The following is a 20,956-nucleotide window of genomic DNA, read 5'->3' as shown; positions in this document are numbered from 1 at the left end:
GTGGCATAAAATAAAACGTGGAGATTTTTTAAGCGGATAAAAAAATTAGAACTACTTTGTATGGCGAAAAAGCACTTAGTTTGCAGCACTTCAACCCGCAGTAATATTGACGGAAGATTGAGCGAGAGGGGAAGTAGTCAGGAGTGATGATGTTACAGCGCGCCGAGGTCAGTTTTATATTTTTATTGGAAAAACAGATATTTAATTCATCGGTAGAATAAATATGAGTATTCATCAAAATAAACAATAATTAAGTCATAAAAATGTATCGGATAACATATTTAGTGTTTTAGGTGCTTACCATTACCAGTGCAACACAATTTGCTGTAACAAATTGCAATTGGTAACATCACTGGTTAGTAAAAAGAAGAATCAGGTAATATACTTAACAGAAGTTGTTAAATTTTGATTTATATACATACAAGCATACAATAAACATACAATATATCCTTTGTATCAGTACAAACATTTTGTTGCATTGTTACATTCTGAGTACATCAGCGATATATAATAGCATAATATTATAAAAAATATAATATAATAATAACCATTTATCTTTCTGCAGCTGGACAGATCTCAACACTACTGTTTATTACCCGTATTCCATACCAGCCTGCCCAGAACTGTGTATCCTGTCCCCCATGAGTAAAACGAATAAACCGAACTCCAGGTCCATAATTCTTAAAGACGTGTGTCATCTGAAATTAAAGCAGTGAGAATAAAAGGTAAGATTTCAAACAACCTTTGCAACCTTGGCACAAATAATCAGATCTCTCTGCTTTCTATCATCTCTCTGGAAAATTTCATCGTAATGGTCAAATCTTTATCTTCATCAATATATAGACATTTCTCTTTCTACAGTCAAATATCCCTCTTGCTCACTCTCTTTCCTTTTCCATCATAAGTTCATACCCTATTGCTGATTGGTAAGTGTTGTGGATCAGTCTGATTTACATTGTTTCTTTTGACTATTTACACAACCAGGACTATGTGAAAACACAATATTTTTGCTCTTTACACACACAGAGAACAAACATCTAGCATATTATTTAAACATTAAATGTTTTAAATTGATTAAGTTAAATTTTCAACAGCGTTTCCCATAAATCACTTATTCTACCTTTAATAAATAGGTCAGTGGAGGATGATTGGACAGTATGTTTTGTAAGTAATAGAATTTAGTACATTTATTATTTAAAAATGATTTAATCATTTAAACATTATGATTAAACTCACTTGACACCACTGTTGATCATTCCACTGTTCAAAGAAAACTTTTTCAGGCTGAAAGACACTGATGGGTTTCTTTTCCTGATCAAGCAGCTCTACACAGATCTCATAATAACACCCGCAATCCCAGCGTGGGGCGTACCTGCACCAAACAACAATACACACCAGACTGAAGTGTTTACACAGGAAGGAAATAGTGTTCAAGTTTTAGCTACAAGACAGTAATTATAATTCAGTATGCAAATAGATTAAAAAAAAGTTCAAAGTACAAATATTACAATGTCATTTAACTTTTGAGGATTGTTTCAGTAGGAGATTTTCAAAGCTCAATCTAAATTTACTAAAATGACTAAAACTGAATTGTCTGCAAATGTTTGAATAGAAATGAAAATTGTTATGCCGGATAACGGAGACTTAAAAGGGACTTTCAAGCACTGTTATACGTGTTCTCCTGTTTGAAAAGTGTTTTTTCATCCTACTGCAAATTACTTACCAGTCTGATATTTTGATGTCAGGTTGCAGATGATCCATAAGAGCAGGACTGTAGCCTTCATTTTTTAAATGAATCAGCTGTTGCTTTAAACATAACCTGAGAACAAAGATTACAGGTTAAGTTCTGAAATTGCGCGTCAAAAACCTTCTAAAGGATCAGAAACCTAACTTACCCAAAAGAGGTGACAAAGCATTTGTCATTGTTGTCATTTGGAAGGTCTGCAAAATTCTCTTCTATTTTCCATTCGTCTCCACCATTCTCTACAATCTTCCATCCATTGAATTCATCTAATAAAAATACCAGCATAAAGGACATTATATGAATTTACCAAGAAGCATTAGATCCCCAAAACAGTACTTTAAATTAGCGTTTCTCAACCAGAGGGCTGGGGCCTCAGTAATCTTTTAAGGGGGCCTCAAATGAGTTTTTAAAAACACATTTTCTGCTTTACACACATTTTGCAATTCACAATGGCACTTTTTAAATGCACTGAACACGGTTCTCTGCACAAGACACAACAATCTGACATAAAGTCACATGTTTGCCTTTTCAAAACACCACCATTCAAAACGACACCACACAAGCCAAATGGCCAATCCATGTGCCACCCGCCCAAACACCCGAATGGCTCACCGTCAACACTTCAATCAGGATGCAAGCACCAGAAAAGACCACAGGAACGCCACCGGCCACAGAGCCATTATAGATGTTCCTGGCTAACATGGTGGGAACATCACAATGTGTGCTGCCATCTCCAATATGGATGGTGTCCTCCACTGTCATGCCAACCTTGATACAACACAGCCCATATTCTCACATTTCTAGAAAGACTCCACAACATTCTCATACCATCAGAGTGTATGAATGATGCAGACCAAAGAAACTGGTATGTTGTAGTATGGCACAACGTGAGCTTTCATCGTGTAGCTCCAATCCAAAACTGGTTTGCTGACTACCAAACATTTATCGTGAAATACCTCCCACCACACTCGCCACTCTTGAACCCCACAGAAGAGCCATATGGAAGGTATATGACCAGCAGCCCCTTGTGCGCATGCCTCTTTTGCAGGCTATGGAAGAGGCATGTGATGGGATTGATGTTGGTGCAATTTAGGGATGGATAAGGCGCTTCTTCCCTCGATGTCTGGCAAGGGAATATATTGCCTGTGATGTGGCGTTGTGACTTGTTTGGTGAAAAAAAAAAATTCAACAGCATGTGTGTGTATCTGCAAATATTTCTGTGCATGTGAACAATCTAATACATATTTTAGTATTATGGCAAAGCATACTAAAGACAAGTGCACTTTTCATTATGCCCAACTGTGTGTAGTTGGTTAGACAAAAATCTGGTAATATGAATGAAGGGTGTTCCAATTTGTGTCAAAGTTTGATTTTGATAATGTTATATGTAGTTTAGGTTGGAGTGCTTCATTTTGCAGGATATATGTGGTATTTTGCTATTTGGGTGTGTGGTTTTGTAAATTGTGTTAAGTTTTTTGATAAAACCAGACTAGTTTGCAAAATTGTGTGTTAGCAATTGGAAAAAACTGTAAATACCAAGCTTTGCAAAGTAACACATGAAACCTATTGAACCAGCTATGCAGACAACCTACGTTAACATGGGACTTGGAGAATTGTCCTATACAGGGAGGCTGCAGACCTGGAGCAAGGCAGATACAGGCCTCAGGCAGATTTACGGCCCAGGCAGTTTTTCCCGGCAAACGCACCACCCATATCGCGTCATTCGCATTACCCCACGCAAGGATGCGTCTGATCACGTCTTGCATTGACTTTGTATATAAGTGTAGCAGGATTAGGTGAGCTGTGATTGACAGCTGATATAACCTATCAGGAAGGGGCAGTCCCTTTTTAAGCGCTGATTGGCTGCTCCCTGGAATGCGTCATGTCCTGTGTTTCCCCGGGGTGTTTTTAACGATAGCGACAGGTGAGCTTTGTTAATGTGCTGCTGTTCATAGTTTTAATCCCTGTATGTTATTTAAACTAGTTTGTGTTGGATTTAGTGTGTCGTTTGTCTAGTGTGCCGGGGCCCTTCTACATGTAGTGGTACATGACAGTGTTACCTCAGTTGGCTGCTGGTTGATCTGCTGTGGGTTAAGCTATGCCGTAAAACTGTTATTTGTCTGGGGTGATACCACTATTCGGTAAGTGTCCAGCATGAAGTCAATGTTTGTGTATGATGTTGCAATTAGTTTTTAATATCGTATTTGTTTACTTTAGGGTTCTCCCTTTTGTTCTACGTCCTGTTCTCGTGAGTGTTTGATTCTCGTGCTGCGGAGTAGCATCGCTGTAGCACCGACTTTATCCTCTCTGCTGTATGCTGGACTGTACACTGTCTGGTTCTTAAGTTTCCGGGTTGATTTTAAGATTCGAGTGAAGGATTGTCCGGTGCATTTGGAGTTGGCAAATGGACTGTGGCGTTCGCGCAGTGTAGCTTCCCTTGCCGTTTACCTTTTTTTGTTTCGTTTCTTTATTTGTATATCATTTTTGTCTGAATATTTGTATATTGTTTATACTTTTAGGAGCTGAGGTTCCCACGGGTGGATGGATCTTGTGGCGGTGGTGGTAACGCTTCAACGTTTACCGTGTTACACATTTTTGAATTGTATAAGTGTGTGCTTTGAGTTCACGGTGTGGTGTGAAAGTGTGCTTGTGGATTATTTGCGCCAGAGATCACTCCGGTGGGTAGCCTCAGCCCTGTAGGTTGGTATTGTGTTTATTTGTTTGTTTATTTGATTTGTTGCCGGTCATTGCATTTTAGCAGTGAGGGCATTTTATATAATGATGTACGTGTTGTTTTTGTGTAATTCTGTTTTTTGATTAAGGTGATATGTAATGTTTTGTGTCTTTATTGTTAAAGTGTGACAGCTGGAGACCTGTTTTGAACAACCTCATCATGTCTGTTTAAATCATCCTTTTACCTGATTAAAGTAAATCCTGAATATTGTCTAATAAATGAATATTTTTGCATTATACCCACGTCTCCTACTCACTTTTACTGAGGAACGAACTTGTGCGCCGCCTTTTGGGTGTAAGGATTAATTCCCCGGGTGTAAGTCCCGGGGTGGCGTAGTCGGAATTTTATGTAAAATCTTTGCTTTTGTCATAAAGCTATCCCCCAACCCCCTCGTAATGCCACATAAGCTACTCGCGCAAATCGTTGAACTCGCTTCTGGTGTGAACCCACAGTTACACTGTTTATCTTATTGTGTCGATCCAAACCTTGCTCTGCTGATCTGATGATGCGAACTCACAGTACACCCTACTGGACACACCAGGAACAACAGGGGCGTAAAACTGCCTGGGCCGTATATCTGTTATGCTGCGTTCACACCAGCCGCGTCAAGCGTGAGTGATTTTAATCTTAAGTCAAAGTAAAGACGCGTTTACGCATGTCTGGAGGTCTCGCGGCACGAATGAGGCGTTTAATTAACGCGGCAAATTTGGTTTGAATCCTACCATGTGTGCCAATCTCCAAAAACACCCACTCTTAATATCTGACTTTAACCTTTTTTCCGGATGTTATAAAGGATATAAAGGATTATCAATGAGAATCGAGTTGGCCCTATTCCAGAGAGCCATAATAAAAGGAGTTTATGTGTTGTCTATCCCAAACAATGACTGTGAACGCCTGCCTTATGCTAGGACCTGAACCAACAAAAAAAGAGAGAACATTTTTAAGAATTATTAAAAGTACTGTCATCGTACATATTTGTGGCTCACCTTCAGCTCTGGGATTTTTTAGTAAATTACGTCTTTTCTTAGTCAGAAAGTAAAACGGACACCAGTCCGCTGGAGGTCTGGATGCATCGGGGGGCTCAATCCCCTCTCTCCGACAGCGCTCTCTCCAGTGTGACTGTGAGTCCACCAGCTCCTTCCATTCACGACACACTAAACGACACTTAAATACCACATCCTCTGCAGGCAGATTCAGTAAGATCTCCTCAACCACAGCTGAGTTTAATCCTGGGCACTAATAATAACAGAAAACGATTGGTTTTCAGTTCCGGTTTTAATTATTTCCGCGTTATGTCTATAATGTAGAAACAATATATCCAGTGACACCAAAAACTGTCAACTTACTGCGTCTGATTCGATTTTAAGCTCCTTCTTAGACACATAATTTTCATCGCTTGCAGAATTACCCATTTTTCTTTTTGCATATGGTTGTCACACTGTGGATGGACCTACGGGTACAGCGTTGGGTTGAAAACACGGAAGTAGGCTATTTAGATTATGATCAACAATTGAAACATAAATAATGGCACTTACTCATGTCAAAAATCACTTCTCTAACCGATAATAAAAGTTATAAGGTTGTGAGAATATGCGTATACCCTCAAATAGCTAGTTCTGCTAAACTGGAATACACCTTGCAGCAGAATAGATATCGTTTCACGACTTGACAGCTAACCCGTTTGTCACATGAATCAGGATTCTCGCAATTCCCAAAACAGCTGAATCACACTAACTTAGTTCTTTAATATCACGTGTTTGCCTGGATATCTAGGGTGCTTTTCAATTCTTATTGGTGCATTCTCGTTTCCTTTTCTCGCTAGCATCCTAGGAGGGTGGATCAGCTAAGACTCGAAGCACGCGTGATGTCTTGTGTTTGTTGGGAAAGATTCGAGGACGAAAGAAACGAAGCTTTAAGTGAAATGGCATAGCCTGTGTATAAAGTTCATTCTCTAAATTGCTCACGCCTACAGATGCGCAGCCATAAATTGCGCACTGAGCGCTTTTGTCTGTGGCTGTGACTCGTCAACGGCGCTGCCATATTAGTCATGGCAAGAGTGCCGTATAAAAACATGCAGCCTAGTAAACGGTGACCCGCGCGGTCTCTGGATAAACAGCACATAGCGTTTTTATTTCTCAACTGATTTAAACGATTTACAATCTAGCCTACGTAAAATGTTAGGGGTGCACAGATATATCAGCCAATGATGCTTGCTATGCTTCTCAATGAATTACGGTGAAATGCACCTACATCCAAAAGCCAGAGGGCGCTCCCGTGCAGAAACTCAATACGCGCTCTCAAGGAAACCTATTCAGGTATTTTGATGATAATAAAGATATAATGATTATAATTGACGAGTGTTGCTTATTTAAAAGCATGTCTTAAACGACTCAAACTAACAGTGATTTCAGATCGATGGGATTTCCTGGTCAAAAGCGTTAGTACATGAAATTACTGTGTGATTCAGAACAGTTATCGGCCAGGTATTAGTGTATATCTGCATTTATCGTAGCATTCCTGTAAAATATCATGATTAGACTTGTAAAATAATCCCAATTATAAGAAATAATCGTTAACATGTTGCAACTTCAGATAATATCATTTGTAAGATGGATCTGTTTGTTGTTTTTCTCACTTTCAGTCACTTATCCAAAGCATCTGGCAAATGCCTTTGTAAGTGGAATTCTTGTAAAGTCACTAGATGGTACTATATTGTGCTATGATAAATTGAATAAGCACATTTATCAAAAGTTAAACACAGACATGCTAATTGTAAAGTAGCCTAAAATCTTAGATGCGTCTTAGTTTATAATAAACCTGCAAGCAAAATAACCAGTGTCTATACATGATGCAAATATAATGTCATAATGTGGCACAAGTTTGAACATATAAAATAAAAGTGACACAGTGGACAGTGTATGTTAACCTATACTCAGAAAGTGACTTCTGAAGAAAGAATAAATCGGACACAACAATTCAGGATGTTTGTAAGAAGGCTTTTTTACACATGGCTGAAGTTGTGAAATGGTCTATATACTAAGCCTAAAATAGCTAAAGAAGTCAATGCTAACTTCTCGCTACAAAAAGATATAATAAATTAAAATAAAAGTCTAGGACCCACGTAACTGGCATAGCTATCATATCACACAATGATATCTGACAATAAAAGCAAAACCTTTAAAAAAGGTTCGACAGAAAACTAAACAGAAACTCAGTTAAACCAGTAATGACACTGGGATGTGTCTTCTGGACTGATCTGTTGACCCATATTCTATACCTGCATATTCATATCTCTGAATCCTTCCCTCTGTAAATATGTTAAGAATAGACAACATGAATTCAAATAATAAATGGATTCAAGGCTGGGTTAATTCTTGCAATCTGATTTAATATTAGGTTCCCAGTGATCAATGCAGGACCTTACTTAAGCTGTTGCTTCATACATAACCTCAGGTGGGCTGTCTTTTGATTCATTACATTTCTCACCTCATACAATAGTTAAAAGTATTACAGTTGCATATTTTAGGAAATATTTTGAATTTGCAACATTTACATATTAAATTGTGAATGTTAAATTAAAAATATTTTTATGGAGTGCAAAGTATAGGTATAAAGTGGTGAGTAATTAGCATTCAGAAATTTAAGATTATGTCTCATTTTATAACTGTATTGTAAAACATGTATATCCTTAACAATGTACATTCTTAAAAACGAATGTGTTAAAATAACACATCTAGTGTGTTGTCCTTAACACATCTCTGTGTTATTTTTGGAACAACACACTTTGTTTTGTGTTAAACTATATTTAATTTAATGTTTAATCATGCCAAATCTGAAAATATACATAACTACCCAATGTGAAGTTGACAATAAATATACTCAATACAATATACTCAAGGCTCATGGTTAATTGATAATGCGCCTATAGCTCCCCAATTTTAGTATGATACACCATTCCATATTTGTCAGTTGACAATATACTGTAGATTAACACTACTAACACTTCACCACAAATGTCAATTTACAACACACACAACTACTTATAGCTAATGACAGAAATAAAACTATACCTGTCAATCGAGAAAGGCAAGGGAAAACAGATGGGTTTTTAACTACTTTAACTTTGGGACCCTGTACCGGGTCCAGAATTATTTATTATTTCTTAATATAAAACATTCCTTTAATTTGTAATGGTCTGTCATGGACACAGTACCACATATGAGATACTGTTTGAAAACTTAGAATCTCTACTTTCTGCATATATGCATCACTTTGACATATTTTTTACCGTAAGAAAGTTGTTTACAATTAATTTACACAATCACCCCCCATATTTTTAAAATATAATTTAATATTCACATATTTCATATTTTTCAAATATGACAAACATGGGCAAGCTGTTTTCATCACATATTCAACAATAGTCAAATGAATATTGAGGTAAAAAAATATTTTTGTAAATTTAGGTGAAACTTGAGCGTGAACTGCCTCAGAAAGCACAGATAGCCACAAATGATACACCATCTTTTATCTTAGATCCTACTCTAAACAATGAGTCCATTCACAGCATTTTCTTTGGTTGTAAGCATGAATAATCCCTTGCTATTTATTATATGTGCAAAACAAAAAAGTATTTTCACACGCTTCAGTAAAATAAGAACAACTTTTGAATTCGACATGCTAAAGAGTTCATTCTTTTTTTGGGTGTTTACTGTCTGCTGCTGGTATCAAACAGAACTGTCTGCTAGAGCACACCGAACCAGAGTTATCTACTTTCAAGTGTTTACAACATAAAAAAAGACAATTTGGTGTTTCATCATATGAAAAACAACATAAATAACAATATTTGTCACAAACAGCAGCTTTTTATGTAACGTCAAAGGGTTTTCTGTAAAATGAGAAATTGCATTTATTCCACTGTGGTTATGGGAGCACTTCAAATATTTTTAGGCGGAAATTAAACACACAAATGGTATTATTCCTCCCTTCAGTTGGAGTAAAATAACTTTTGCATAGATTATGATAGAGAAAAAAATCCTTTTTCCTCTGTAAGCTGACAATTGCTGAAGTCAAACAAAACTGTCTGCAGGTTTCGTTACCATTCAAGGGCCAGAGTTATACACTTTTAAATACAGACTTTAGGGAAAAAAAAAACATCAAAAAGCACCTATTTATTTTTGTGTTTATTAAACCCCATTCACACAGACATTTGGTCCCAGAAAATACCCGTAAAATTGCCAGACAAGCGTCTGTGTGAACACAAACTCGTCCCGTTAATCTTCTGGGATCGTTGCCGGAAAGAGGACCTAGTCAGATACACGGATAAACCTCTGTGTGAACAAGAAGCCGAAAGAATGCCGTAATGGGCGTGTCGTAGTGAGGACGCGCGCGTCATCACAACAAAAGTTATGGTTCAGCTCCTTAAAATGAGAGATAACATGCATATAAACATTCACCACGAGAAATGTTGCAAACTATATTGACGCAGTTATCAGGAAATGATAAATGAGACGCATAAACAATGACGCACGTGCCGTAGTGAGGACGCGTGTGTCATGGCAACATAAAGTTGGTTCACCTCTTTAAAATGAGGGATTTACAACATTCACGACGAGAAATGTCAGCAAACTGGACTGAAGCAGATATCAGGTAAGTTAGCTCATTACTTACTGCGTTGAAACGGAGATCATTCAGCAGCATAAAAGAATATTGCGTCCCGTGCTCATTTGAGCTATAATAAACGAAAATACCCGTGGCGTCATCCCAACGAGATATATCGTTCAGCTCCTCAAAATGCGGGTTTTAAATGCATATAAACAATCACGATGAGAAATGTCTGAAAACTGTATTAAAGCAGAGATCAGGGAGCTCGTCAAATATCCACTCTGAAGCTGAGATCATTCACCAGCATTAGAACAGCGCGTCACGCGCTCCTTTATAATCTTATCATAAACAAAAATGCATGCGAGTGGTTCTTGGAGAGAGAAATACTATATAATATGCAAACTTCAGACGCTGCGTAGAAGAGAGGGCGGGACTTTCAATAGGTCACGTGTCTTTCCGGGACCATCAGATGCCGGGCAATCATGGCAGTGTGAATGAACAAAAAATCGAAGGATCCCGGAAAAATCCCCGCTGCCTTTCCCGTGTATTTTATGGAATGTCTGTGTGAAAAGGGCTTTAGAGGACTGACAACACATTCAACCATGTTTAGCACTTTCAACAGTGTTTTATGTAATTTCAAAGAGTTTCCTGTAAAATGATACCAAACTTTTGTATGTACACCTCTGCATGTGGGTATGGGAAGCTTTTGAAATTGGGTAGGCCAAATCCTGGCGAAAATCCCCAAAATAGCCTCAGAGTGTAAGAAGAGATTTAAAAATACCTATGGAAAGAGAAGTTCTAATGTGCATTGGTAAGTTGTTCCACAACCTTGGGCGCGTGATGGAAACTTCTGCGTTTAAATCTAGATAAAGGAATCTTAAGCAAATTTTGGTTGCCAGAAGGAAGCTCTCGAGTGAGGTTGTGTGGAGAAAGGAGTTCTGATAGATGACTTGGGGCCAGCCCATGCAATCATTTGTAGACAAATAAGATTATTTTAAAATTTACATGGTACTGGATCGGTGGCCAGTGACAAGCTCGAAGTAACGGGGTGGAGTGGTCATATTTGTGGCCTTTCTTTAGGAATTTAGCAGCAGCATTTTGGACTAGTTGTAGCCGAGCAAGTTGGGTTCACCGGCCATTATTATTTAAGTCAGGATGTACCAAATTGTTGATCTGGCCAATCTTAATGATCCTGCTATCTAACTAATGGATTTGTTGTGATTGAAACTTAAATATGGTCTGTATCACTTGCATGAACAACATGATTTGGGTTCACAGCCACAGCTTCCAAATGCAAAATCCACACTTAAAATCAACTCTAGACATTTAACATTCGTCAATCATGAAGAAATTAATTAACAAATAGACAACACCATACGTCCATAACACTGCTTTAAAGTAATCTGCCCCATTACTTCTGATCCCTTTAAAAAGGGGGAGCTACATATTAAATGGCTGTAATTACTAAATCCTTCATCCAATTTGGATGTGAATATCCTCTAATGCTGGCTAAACACCAAAATATTTTTTACATCTTATAAAGTTTTCAAAATGTTTTTAGTGATGTGGTGTGCCATGATGTGTCAAAGACAGCACACCACACACAAACAGATTTTCAACCAGAGTCTCGACTCTGTGAACACAGGAAAATCTCACAAAATTTTGCAAGACTTCAGAATAAGCACGATGGATGATATGCAGGAAGACATTTCAATGATAGTGTTTGAAATGATTTTCACAGAAAATTCAAGGAAAAAAAACAAGGGTTTGGGTGAAGTCGTGGAGACAGCGGGAATATGGTCTGTACAAGTTAACTTTGCAGCAACTTCACTTTGTGCTGCGCCATGACTGCTTCCGTCTTCCATCATCTCACCTTCTGATTGGATATTGTTTAGTTTCACATGTTAATCTCAAGAGCGTGCACGCGTTTGTCCTCGGGGTTCTCCCCACACATCACGATTTCAAACATTTAAAACATGTTTATATTTACGATTCGCGATTGGGGCGGCTCCAACATTCTTCGATCAGGTTCAGACACTCTTAACTCACTTCACACCAAGGAATAATCTGTAGAACCATCAAGACAATCGGGACATAGCTAGGATTGTCGAAAGGGGGGCCAAAATCAGCCCGATTATCTTTTGGTGTGTCCCCAGCATTAGTAAAGCTCAGAGTGTGCACTGTAAGCAAATACTCATTATATGAGTGGAATACATTTTGGTAAACAGCTAAAATAACACAAAATGTACCTCTGTCCAAATATTTATTGACCGAACTGTATATACCCTAGTCCCAGACATGCATGTTTAAATTTGGATTTATATACACATATTAAAATGCAACAAACATGCGAATGTGAATATCCTCAAGAAGAATACGATAAGAATAAGAAGAAGCATAAGATAAACTTTATATCAGTACAAACATTTTAGTTATTTTTAGTTATCAGTGACTGAATATAATATAATAAAACCATTTATCTCTCAGCAGCTGGACAGATCTCTACACTACTGTTTATAACCCGTATTCCATACCAGCCTGCCCAGTACTGTGTATCCTGTCCCCCATGAGTAAAACGAATAAACCGAACTCCAGGTCCATAATTCTTAAAGACGTGTGTCATTTGAAATTAAAGCAGTGAGAATAAAAAGGTAATACAAAATATGTTAACAATAAGGTCCTATAGTCTAACATAAGTAAGTAAAGTTAACAGAGCTTTGTATATTGTGTTGGGCTTGATGAGACTAGTTTTATTAGTGCACTTATGTACTGCTGTTCTAAATGCTTTTATTGTTTCCCTTATTTGTAAGTTGCTTTGGATAATAGCGTCTGCTAAATGAATACATGTAAATGTTTTTATATTAAAAATGTATTAGTAAATACTAAAATTAACCTGTACTAAGACCAATATATGGTGTTGTATTATTCATTGTAACTAATGTATTAAACTATTATTATTGCACAGCTCTCAAGAATACTTGATTCTAATTGGTCAGGGGTGACATTCCGAGTTTTGTTATTCCTGTTATACCACGGGGCTTTTGAATGCTTTATTCTGATTGGTTGAGAAATAATCCAGTGGTATGCATTCTTTATCGATAAATGCACACCTAACTTGTTTCTTAAAATAGCTACCAAATCAATGTCTTAGCAATGTCTGTGGTAACCGTGATATAAGCGGAATAATTGACTCCAGACCTTTGAATTATTTAAAATAATGCACACCCGTGGTGTAACGTCACGACACAATCCGTTGTCAATTATTACTCACATAAACTAATAAAAAAGTTCTGGGCTGCGTTTCACTCCAAATATTTATTCCCTTTACTCGTAACTTTCCTCACTCTTGTTGACTCGGGTGTGCATCATTGCTTACGATGCATGAGTATTCACTACTGAGGAACTAGCAATCAAAAGGGATTGATCACTAGAGAAAAATTAAGTGCACAGACCACAAGTCTGTTCGATTTCATGCAGTCCTGGATAGACAGATCTGTTTATGATGCCAAAGTACTGCGAGATCAATTTGAAAACTGCGCACACCGTGCGAGTTGATGTTGTGACATCACAGTCGAAGTGCACACTGGTCTATCAAGCAGTCTGAAGTGTACATGGAAAGCAGACTCACTCCCTCTGTCAGAATCGAGGGAACAAGGGTCTGTCCAATATAAACTTCTACTATCCACTTCAGGAAGTGGAACGCACTTCAGCATTCCCCTAAGCAGAAGTGCTTTGGGAAGTTTGCGAGTACGTGTATAAAAGCGGAGTGAAATGCACACTGAATTACCATATCAGGATTTTTTCTGTAATAAGAACCGACAGGCTCTACAGTATTCTTTACTTAACAAATGGAAACTGTGTTAAATGTAAAAGGGGCAATAAGCAATTTCTCGCTTATTTCTCATGAGGATCAGTCCAAAAATATCGCCTGCAATTCTCGTGCGTGTTTTATCAGTAATGATGGCTACTTGATTAGTAGTAAATTGCCATCAGCTGCTTTCAGATGGAGCGGCATTTACTACACAGAGCCGTAGTTCACCAAGAAGCTAGGCAAAATCGCATAGTCGATTTTCCTCGATTATGAATGCGATTTTCCCTTTGCTACTCTGTAAAATACGGATCTGTGTAGTAAATACCACTCCATCTGAAAGCAGGCGATGGCGATTTACTACTAATCAAGGAACCGGTTTTACTGATGAAACACGCATGAGAATCGTAGGCGATTTTTTGCACAGCCCTAGTGTTGATTTTTATTATTTAACAGAGTATCTCATAAATCACTTAATCTACCTTTTAATAGTTCAGTTGAGCATGATTGTACTGTACGTTTTGTAAATAATAGAATTTAGTACATTTTTTTTTTTTAAATTATTAAATAAATAATTTAAACATTAAAATTAAACTCACTTGACACCAGGTTTTATCATTCCACTGTTCAAAGAAAACTTTTTCAGGCTGAAAGACAGTGATGGGATTCATTTCCTCATCTAGCAGATCTACAAAGATCTCATAATAACACCCACAATCCCAGCGTGGGGCGTACCTGCATCAGACAACAATATACTGAATTGCAAAAATTGTTTGGGGGGATCACAAACTTAAAGGTCATGCACCCTTATAGATGCATTTCTGTTTGAAAAGTGAGATTACATCTTAGACTTCAGTACAGCAAATAACTTACCAGTCTGATATTCTGATATCAGGTTGCATTTGATCCATGAAGGCAGGACTGTAACCCTCTTTCTCAAGATCAATCACCTGTTGCTTTAAACATAACCTGAGAACACAGATTACAGGTGAGCTTGATTCAGTTTAAACAGAAAATTTAACATCAGTTTAAAAATTTCACAAGGATCAGAAACATAACTTACCCATAAGAGGTGGCAAAGCATTTGTCATTCTTGTCATTTGGAAGTGGTTTAAAAACCTCTTCTATTTTCCAGCGGTCTCCACCATTCTCTAAAATGATCCATCCATTTAATCCATCTAACAAAATACCAGCATGAAGGACATTATATAAATGTTGAAGTATATACATATTTATGATTTGATCTACTTATTGTGGGGGGTTACATCCCCCTATCCCCACAAACTACATCGCGGAACTGGTCAATTTGACTCGCAGTACCCGGATGAGAGGTTAACACACAGCTGCTATATAGGGTAACAGTCCTCGGAATGAAAGGCCAGGATGTAATACCTAATTGCTAAACTTCCAAAAATAGAAAAACTGTTTAAGGATTATCAACATAGTGCTGTCATGTGTAATCGTAAGATTTTTGTCTCACCTTCAGCTCTGGGATTTTTTAGTAAGTTACGTCTTTTCTTAGTCATAAAGTAAAACAGACACCAGTCTGCCGGAGTTCTGGACGCATTGCAGGGCTCGATCCCCTCTCTCCGACAGCGCTCTCTCCAGTGTGACTGTGAATCCACCAGCAGCTTCCATTCACGACACACTGAACGACACTTTAATACCACATCCTCTGCAGGCAAATTCAGTAAGATCTCCTCAACCACGGCTGAGTTTAAACCTGTGCACTAATAAAGACACAACGATTGGTTTTCAGTTTCAGTCACTGACCTATAAAATTATCAGGGCTCTCAAGTTGTATCAAAGGTTTGGAGCGACATTACATCTAGGGGAGGGGCCAGGTGTTTTTTGTAGCAGACCAAGAGAGATCAAGTAATTTAAGCAAAAACATCAAAATCTTTTCTCACTACATAGCAAGTGCATTAGGCTGTCTAATGTAAAAACTCTCAAGTGACACCAAATAATGTCAACTTACTGCATCTGATCCGAGTTCAAGCTCCTTCAACACGTAGTTTTGTTCGCTTGATGAATTGCCCTTTAACATTTTTAATACCCTGTAGAACTGGGCCTACAGCTTTAGATCGAAAACAACACGGAAGTAACTTAATTAGAATTTGACTTTAAATGATCAGCCATGAAAACAAATAATGGCACAACTCGATGGTTTCTGCCATAGACAGTAAAAGAAATGGACACAGCGACCCCGTTGGATTCAACGGAGACAAGTGAAGCCAATTAGAAGCTCACACTTCCGGGGGGTCGAGCGTACTGCGCAGACTCAAACTGAGCATGGTGACGTGAGCAACCTGTAAGTCTTCTAATAGCTGTGCCAAGAGAAATCTGAATCACCCACCGAATCTCGCAGAAACGGCGAGCGTGAACAGGAGTACGTTTTGTATTAAGTATATTTAGTATTCTGATTAATTACTTTGTCATTTTGCATAGTATTTATTTAATTTAAAGTTTAACGCCAGTACGCCAAATTCTACATGCGCTTCTCCTCCTGTCCATACGGTAATTTCTCTACTGTTTTCTGTTTACTGTTTGTTTGTTTACTGTTTTTTTAATATGGTTTCTGCGCATATTGTTCTTTTTTAATATTCTTCTTTATAGTTTATTGGCGGTTGGCAAACCAGCTTATTGGTGCATTTCCGCCACCTACTGGGACGGAGTGTGAATACCTAGGATGATGGAATGGATAAACTACTATATATATAAATAATAATAATAAAATAAATAAAAAATAATAATAATGATAACACTTATATAAATGAAACAAATAATATTAAATAATACTAAACTTTTTGTAACACCTTAAATCCTGTGTATTAACCATGTATCTCTCAAATATTTAAATAATATAGGGTACACTTTTGATTGTACCTGTGCACTCTGAAATAAATCTTTTATTGTTAACTGAACTTTCAGTTTCTTTAGTCCATCTACAAGTTGAACTCGTTCATTATTATACCCTTGACAGTGAACAAGCACATGCTCCACTGTTTCTGCCACTCCACAGTGGATGCACCCATCTGTTTTACTTTTTCCTAACATGTGTAAATAATAATTTAACCTGGTGTGCCCAATGCGTAGCCTCGAGATAAATGTCAACTTCATCCTTATTTAATCCAGTCTTTGCCAGTTTATCCACAATCTCATTTCCCTCAACTCCAACATGAGCTGGTACCCATAGAAAAGTTATATTTTTGTACAAAATTTGTAATATGTCATGTAAGATATCTTGTCTTGTATCTGACTTTCCACTTTTCAAGCTCCACAAAGCTGAGAATGAATCAGAGCATATAACTGTATCCTTAATATTAAAGTCTTCCACCCATAAAATTGCTATGAATATTGCCATGAGTTCTGTTGTAAATACTGATATGTCATTAGACAGCCTTTTAACAGTACTCTGATCAATATGAGGTATATATATTGCTGCTGCTGTATACCCAGATTGAGGATTTTAGACCCATCTGTGAATATCTGAACACTATTGTTATAGTTTTGATTCAAATAATGTGCCACTGTTATATCCATAGGTACATACCTATCCTTTTCATTCTTTATACTGTTTAATTGTAGATCCACTAACGGCATTCTGTACAGCCAAGGGGGTAAAATTGGTAGACTTACTGTATGGCTCATGACTATACCATCTATTCCAATATCTTTGGCAACTTGATCAGCCCTCCATCCAAAACTATTTAAACTTGAATACTCATGCTCCCAACATTCTTTAATACATCTTTTACTGGATGAGCATCTGTATGTCCCTTTACGGAGCACCAATATGCCATTTCCAGCTTAATTTTCCTAATTTCTAACGACATTTCTGCCATTTCAACCTGCAGAGCAGAAATTGGAGATGTTCTAAATGCCCCACATATTCTCAGTGCCTGGGATTGTACTCCATTTACTTTCTTTAGCATGGAAGGCGCTGCTGAACTGTATACTATGCCACCATAATCAATAATTGGCCTTATCACTGCACAGTAAATTCTCTTTAAAGAATACCAAGTTGCCCCCCAGTCTACTCCTGCAAGACACCTGAGAACATTAACTCCCTTTTTACATTTTTCCACTACTTTCTTGATGTGTAATGCAAAAGTAAGTCTAGAATCCATCCATATCCCAAGGAACCTAATTTCTAAGACCTGTTCTAATGCCTTATCATACAACTTAAGTTTAGTGCTTGGTAATTTCTTTTTCTTAGAAAAACATATTACTTTTGTTTTTTCCACAGACATTCTAAAGCTCCAGCTATTAGCCCATTTGTCCACTTCTATGATGGCTTTCTGCATACATCTTTCCACATATGCCACATTTCTACCCCGTTTCCACAATGCACCGTCATCTGCATACAGAGATTTTCCAATACCCTGTCCAACTTTGGAAAAGATATCATTAATCATGATATTAAACAATACTGGACTACACGCACTTCCTTATGGTGCACTATCGCCACCTACTGTATTGGAATTTGGACCAGAGTTTCACGCTGCGTCCGAAACCTCAATGCAGTGACTCGTTGCCTCATGAGGAAATGACTTCGGAGGCATGAAGGTAGCTCAGAGAAAGACTTTCGGACACACTTCAAAGGCAGCGTGTTTGAAATTTAAACAGAGAGCGCCTTTGTGATAACTAATCACATATTTGAAAACTACAATACCAATTTCTCGCTAGAAATGCAATTAAAAGGTGTAAGAAGTGAAAATCTACCTTTATTTACACTAAATTGGTGCTCCAGTCCCGTCCTTGGCCGCCATTTTATTTTTTCGAACTCGACCGGGCTCGACCAATCACATTAATGTACGTCCACGCATAGGTATCTCAGGAGACAGGAAGTAAACCAAACATTGAATTCGGACATGCCTTGATGCCTTGGAAAGCTGCCTCAGAAGGCAGCAATTTAAGAGTTTTCAGACGCAGCCTCAGAATTCAGCGCATATTCTTCTTCTTTGGGGTTTTACGTCAGCTGGCATCCAAATTGTTGCCTTACTGCCACCTTCTGTTCTAACTTTGCCTTACAATGCCCAGTCCAGTTTTTTATTGCAAAGAATGTACAGAAAATACATACCGGAAAGTAGACATAAATTATATTCATAACCACATATACAATAAACACAAAAAATACCATATATTAAAAACTTATAATAAAAAAGAAAAGGCTATCACATGAACAGGCTTAGATGAAGAGATCAAATGTAGAGCAAATCCTGTAGCTTTCTTATTTGTAGAAACTGAAATTACATTCAGGTAATTCTTTCAGAAAGACAGAGAAGACAGGTTTAGAATTAGAAAATGTAGAGTACTGTGCAAAAGTCTTAGGCCACCACCACCAGACTTGTTGTTGTAGAAATTTTAATGTTCATCCATATTTATAGATACAAAACAGAAAATACAGGAAATATGTACAAAAAAATGAAATAATAAATTTTCAGGACTAAAGTCGTCTTAAGGCATGGTCTGCGTTTAGCGTGACCTCTATTGGCACTAAACACATCTTGAGTGTTTTTGAGTAAAAAGACTAATTTCTTTAAAATTAGAAATTAGGATTTAATTTTATTTAGGTTTAAGAGGGCCAGAGTCGTATTTTGGGACAGACTAGGAAGAAAAGTTGCCCATCAGTGTGAACTCCTCCGATCTGTCGTCTGATTGCTCTTTCGCAAGGACTTCTGTGTTGGTAAAGTGCGTGGAGCCAACAACAGTGTGGGCTTCACCAAAGACCACATCACGGGTGCAAAGGGAGTGCTGATGAGCACACTTCGGAGCATAAAAATGACAGATGGGACACCCTACAGACCCGTAGACAAAGCAAGCACGCACAATTAAATGCCATGAGACAGAAAGTCCACATGAAGTGCGTCTCTCTTTTGGAACCGCGCTCTGGTGCAATTTGCGATCACACTCCATGTTCCGCGCCTTAGCCCAAGCGAACCGCGCTACAGCCCACTTCGCAAGCCGAATAACGAAACCGGGTACGGTACAGAGTGAACACACCAGTCAAACGAACCAGGCTTTGGGTGTCAAACGCGCCTGGGCACGGTTTGGATAGTGTGAGTGTGCCCTAAGTCGTTACGCATCGCATACCGATGACATCAAAACACAGTGAGAGCGATTCCGAAGCAAACTGTTTCGTAGGATTTTACAAATAGCTGCCTGCATCCATTACGTCCAATGAATTAAAACATTACAACAATTTACATATAAATGTACATTTTTTTTTTTGACGTGCCAGTATAGATGAGGATCGTTTTCATTTTTAAATGCCTTTTTAACGCAAAAGCTCTAATGTAAACAGGGCCTTAAAATTCAGAGTCTTGCCTTCAAAGTCCGCGGCCTTAGAAGGGCCCAGACCGTAAATTGTGATGCATCCGGTATTTGGATGCAGCCAGTCTTGCTGTGCTTTGATCGGTATGCACAGCCACTGCACAAAGGGCACACGACTAGATAGATTGCTCTCGCGGCACTTTGTCATACACCAATAGGTATCCGCAGCCATAGACATAATAAATATATAGATTGCATATTGATGCTTTGGATCGCTGCAGTGATACATCTATGTGGAGTACAAAACTTGCTAAGCTTTTAGGCACATCTCAAGTTAAGCTGTTGTTTATATAATGATCACATAACTGTGATTTATTTATTTATTATTTGTAATTGTAAATTGTGTTAATAAAGGTTTACTTACTTCCATGATCTTAAAAAGTTTTGCAGAAAAATATTAATTCCACACAAATAAACTTAACATACTACAATATTCCATTAAATTGCTTATAGTTTTTTTGTTTTTATTTACTATAAAACCAAATGGCCAGCATACATAACTACATTAATGTTTTTAAGTAGCATCAAGTGTAAATATTTAATGCTGTCAAAACACGTTATTTTTTTCTATATGGGTGATTCTCACGAAAACTTGGTTTTAAACATGTCAAGCATGAAAATGTAAAAATTGCTTAAATTTACTTTTTTTCCCACTTTTACTTATCATTTAACACTTTTTGTAACATAATTAAAAAAATTAGTCCTAAAAAATCTCATTACCGCAACAGTC

The 20,956-nt window shown here is 37.7% G+C and overlaps 1 protein-coding gene and 1 long non-coding RNA gene across 5 annotated transcripts; one reads left to right on the top strand and one right to left on the bottom strand.

Annotated features, from left to right (window-relative positions):
• Positions 1-280: 280 nt before the first annotated feature.
• Positions 281-16,165, bottom strand: LOC129430247 (F-box only protein 44-like). 4 transcript variants are annotated; one of them, XM_073875083.1, is made up of 7 exons: positions 6,079-6,475; positions 5,825-5,928; positions 5,465-5,714; positions 1,896-2,010; positions 1,724-1,819; positions 1,237-1,372; positions 292-698 (listed from the first exon to the last, which is right to left on the bottom strand). In XM_073875083.1, the coding sequence occupies exons 2-7, from the start codon at positions 5,888-5,890 to the stop codon at positions 552-554; spliced, it is 810 nt and encodes a 269-aa protein (XP_073731184.1). In that variant the 5' UTR covers positions 5,891-5,928; positions 6,079-6,475; the 3' UTR covers positions 292-551. The 4 variants fall into 4 exon arrangements, with proteins under 4 accessions (XP_073731182.1, XP_073731184.1, XP_055043310.2 ...); XM_055187335.2 differs by having other exon boundaries at positions 6,014-6,473; XM_073875081.1 differs by lacking the exons at positions 1,237-1,372; positions 1,724-1,819; positions 1,896-2,010; ... (1 more) ...; positions 5,825-5,928; positions 6,079-6,475 and adding exons at positions 14,490-14,625; positions 14,764-14,859; positions 14,954-15,068; positions 15,371-15,620; positions 15,869-16,165 and having other exon boundaries at positions 281-698.
• On the top strand, positions 3,532-4,716 carry LOC129430248 (uncharacterized). The gene is made up of 2 exons (XR_012372880.1): positions 3,532-3,885; positions 3,962-4,716. It is a non-coding gene; the product is annotated as an uncharacterized lncRNA (long non-coding RNA).
• Positions 16,166-20,956: the final 4,791 nt, after the last annotated feature.

Source organism: Misgurnus anguillicaudatus, chromosome 13 (assembly GCF_027580225.2).
Source record: "Misgurnus anguillicaudatus chromosome 13, ASM2758022v2, whole genome shotgun sequence".
Classification (NCBI taxonomy): domain Eukaryota; kingdom Metazoa; phylum Chordata; class Actinopteri; order Cypriniformes; family Cobitidae; genus Misgurnus; species Misgurnus anguillicaudatus.
The sequence above is the reverse complement of the archived record's forward strand: the minus strand, read 5'-3'. Positions and strand labels throughout refer to the sequence as shown.

Coding starts and splice junctions, on each gene's coding strand:
- LOC129430247 (XM_073875081.1), bottom strand. CDS start 15,937: ATGTTAAAGGGCAATTCATCAAGCGAACAAAACTACGTGTTGAAGGAG. Junction 15,621..15,868: donor TTGAACTCGGATCAGATGCA/GTAAGTTGACAT, acceptor TGTCTTTATTAG/TGCACAGGTTTAAACTCAGC. Junction 14,860..14,953: donor TGCTTTGCCACCTCTTATGG/GTAAGTTATGTT, acceptor CTGTGTTCTCAG/GTTATGTTTAAAGCAACAGG.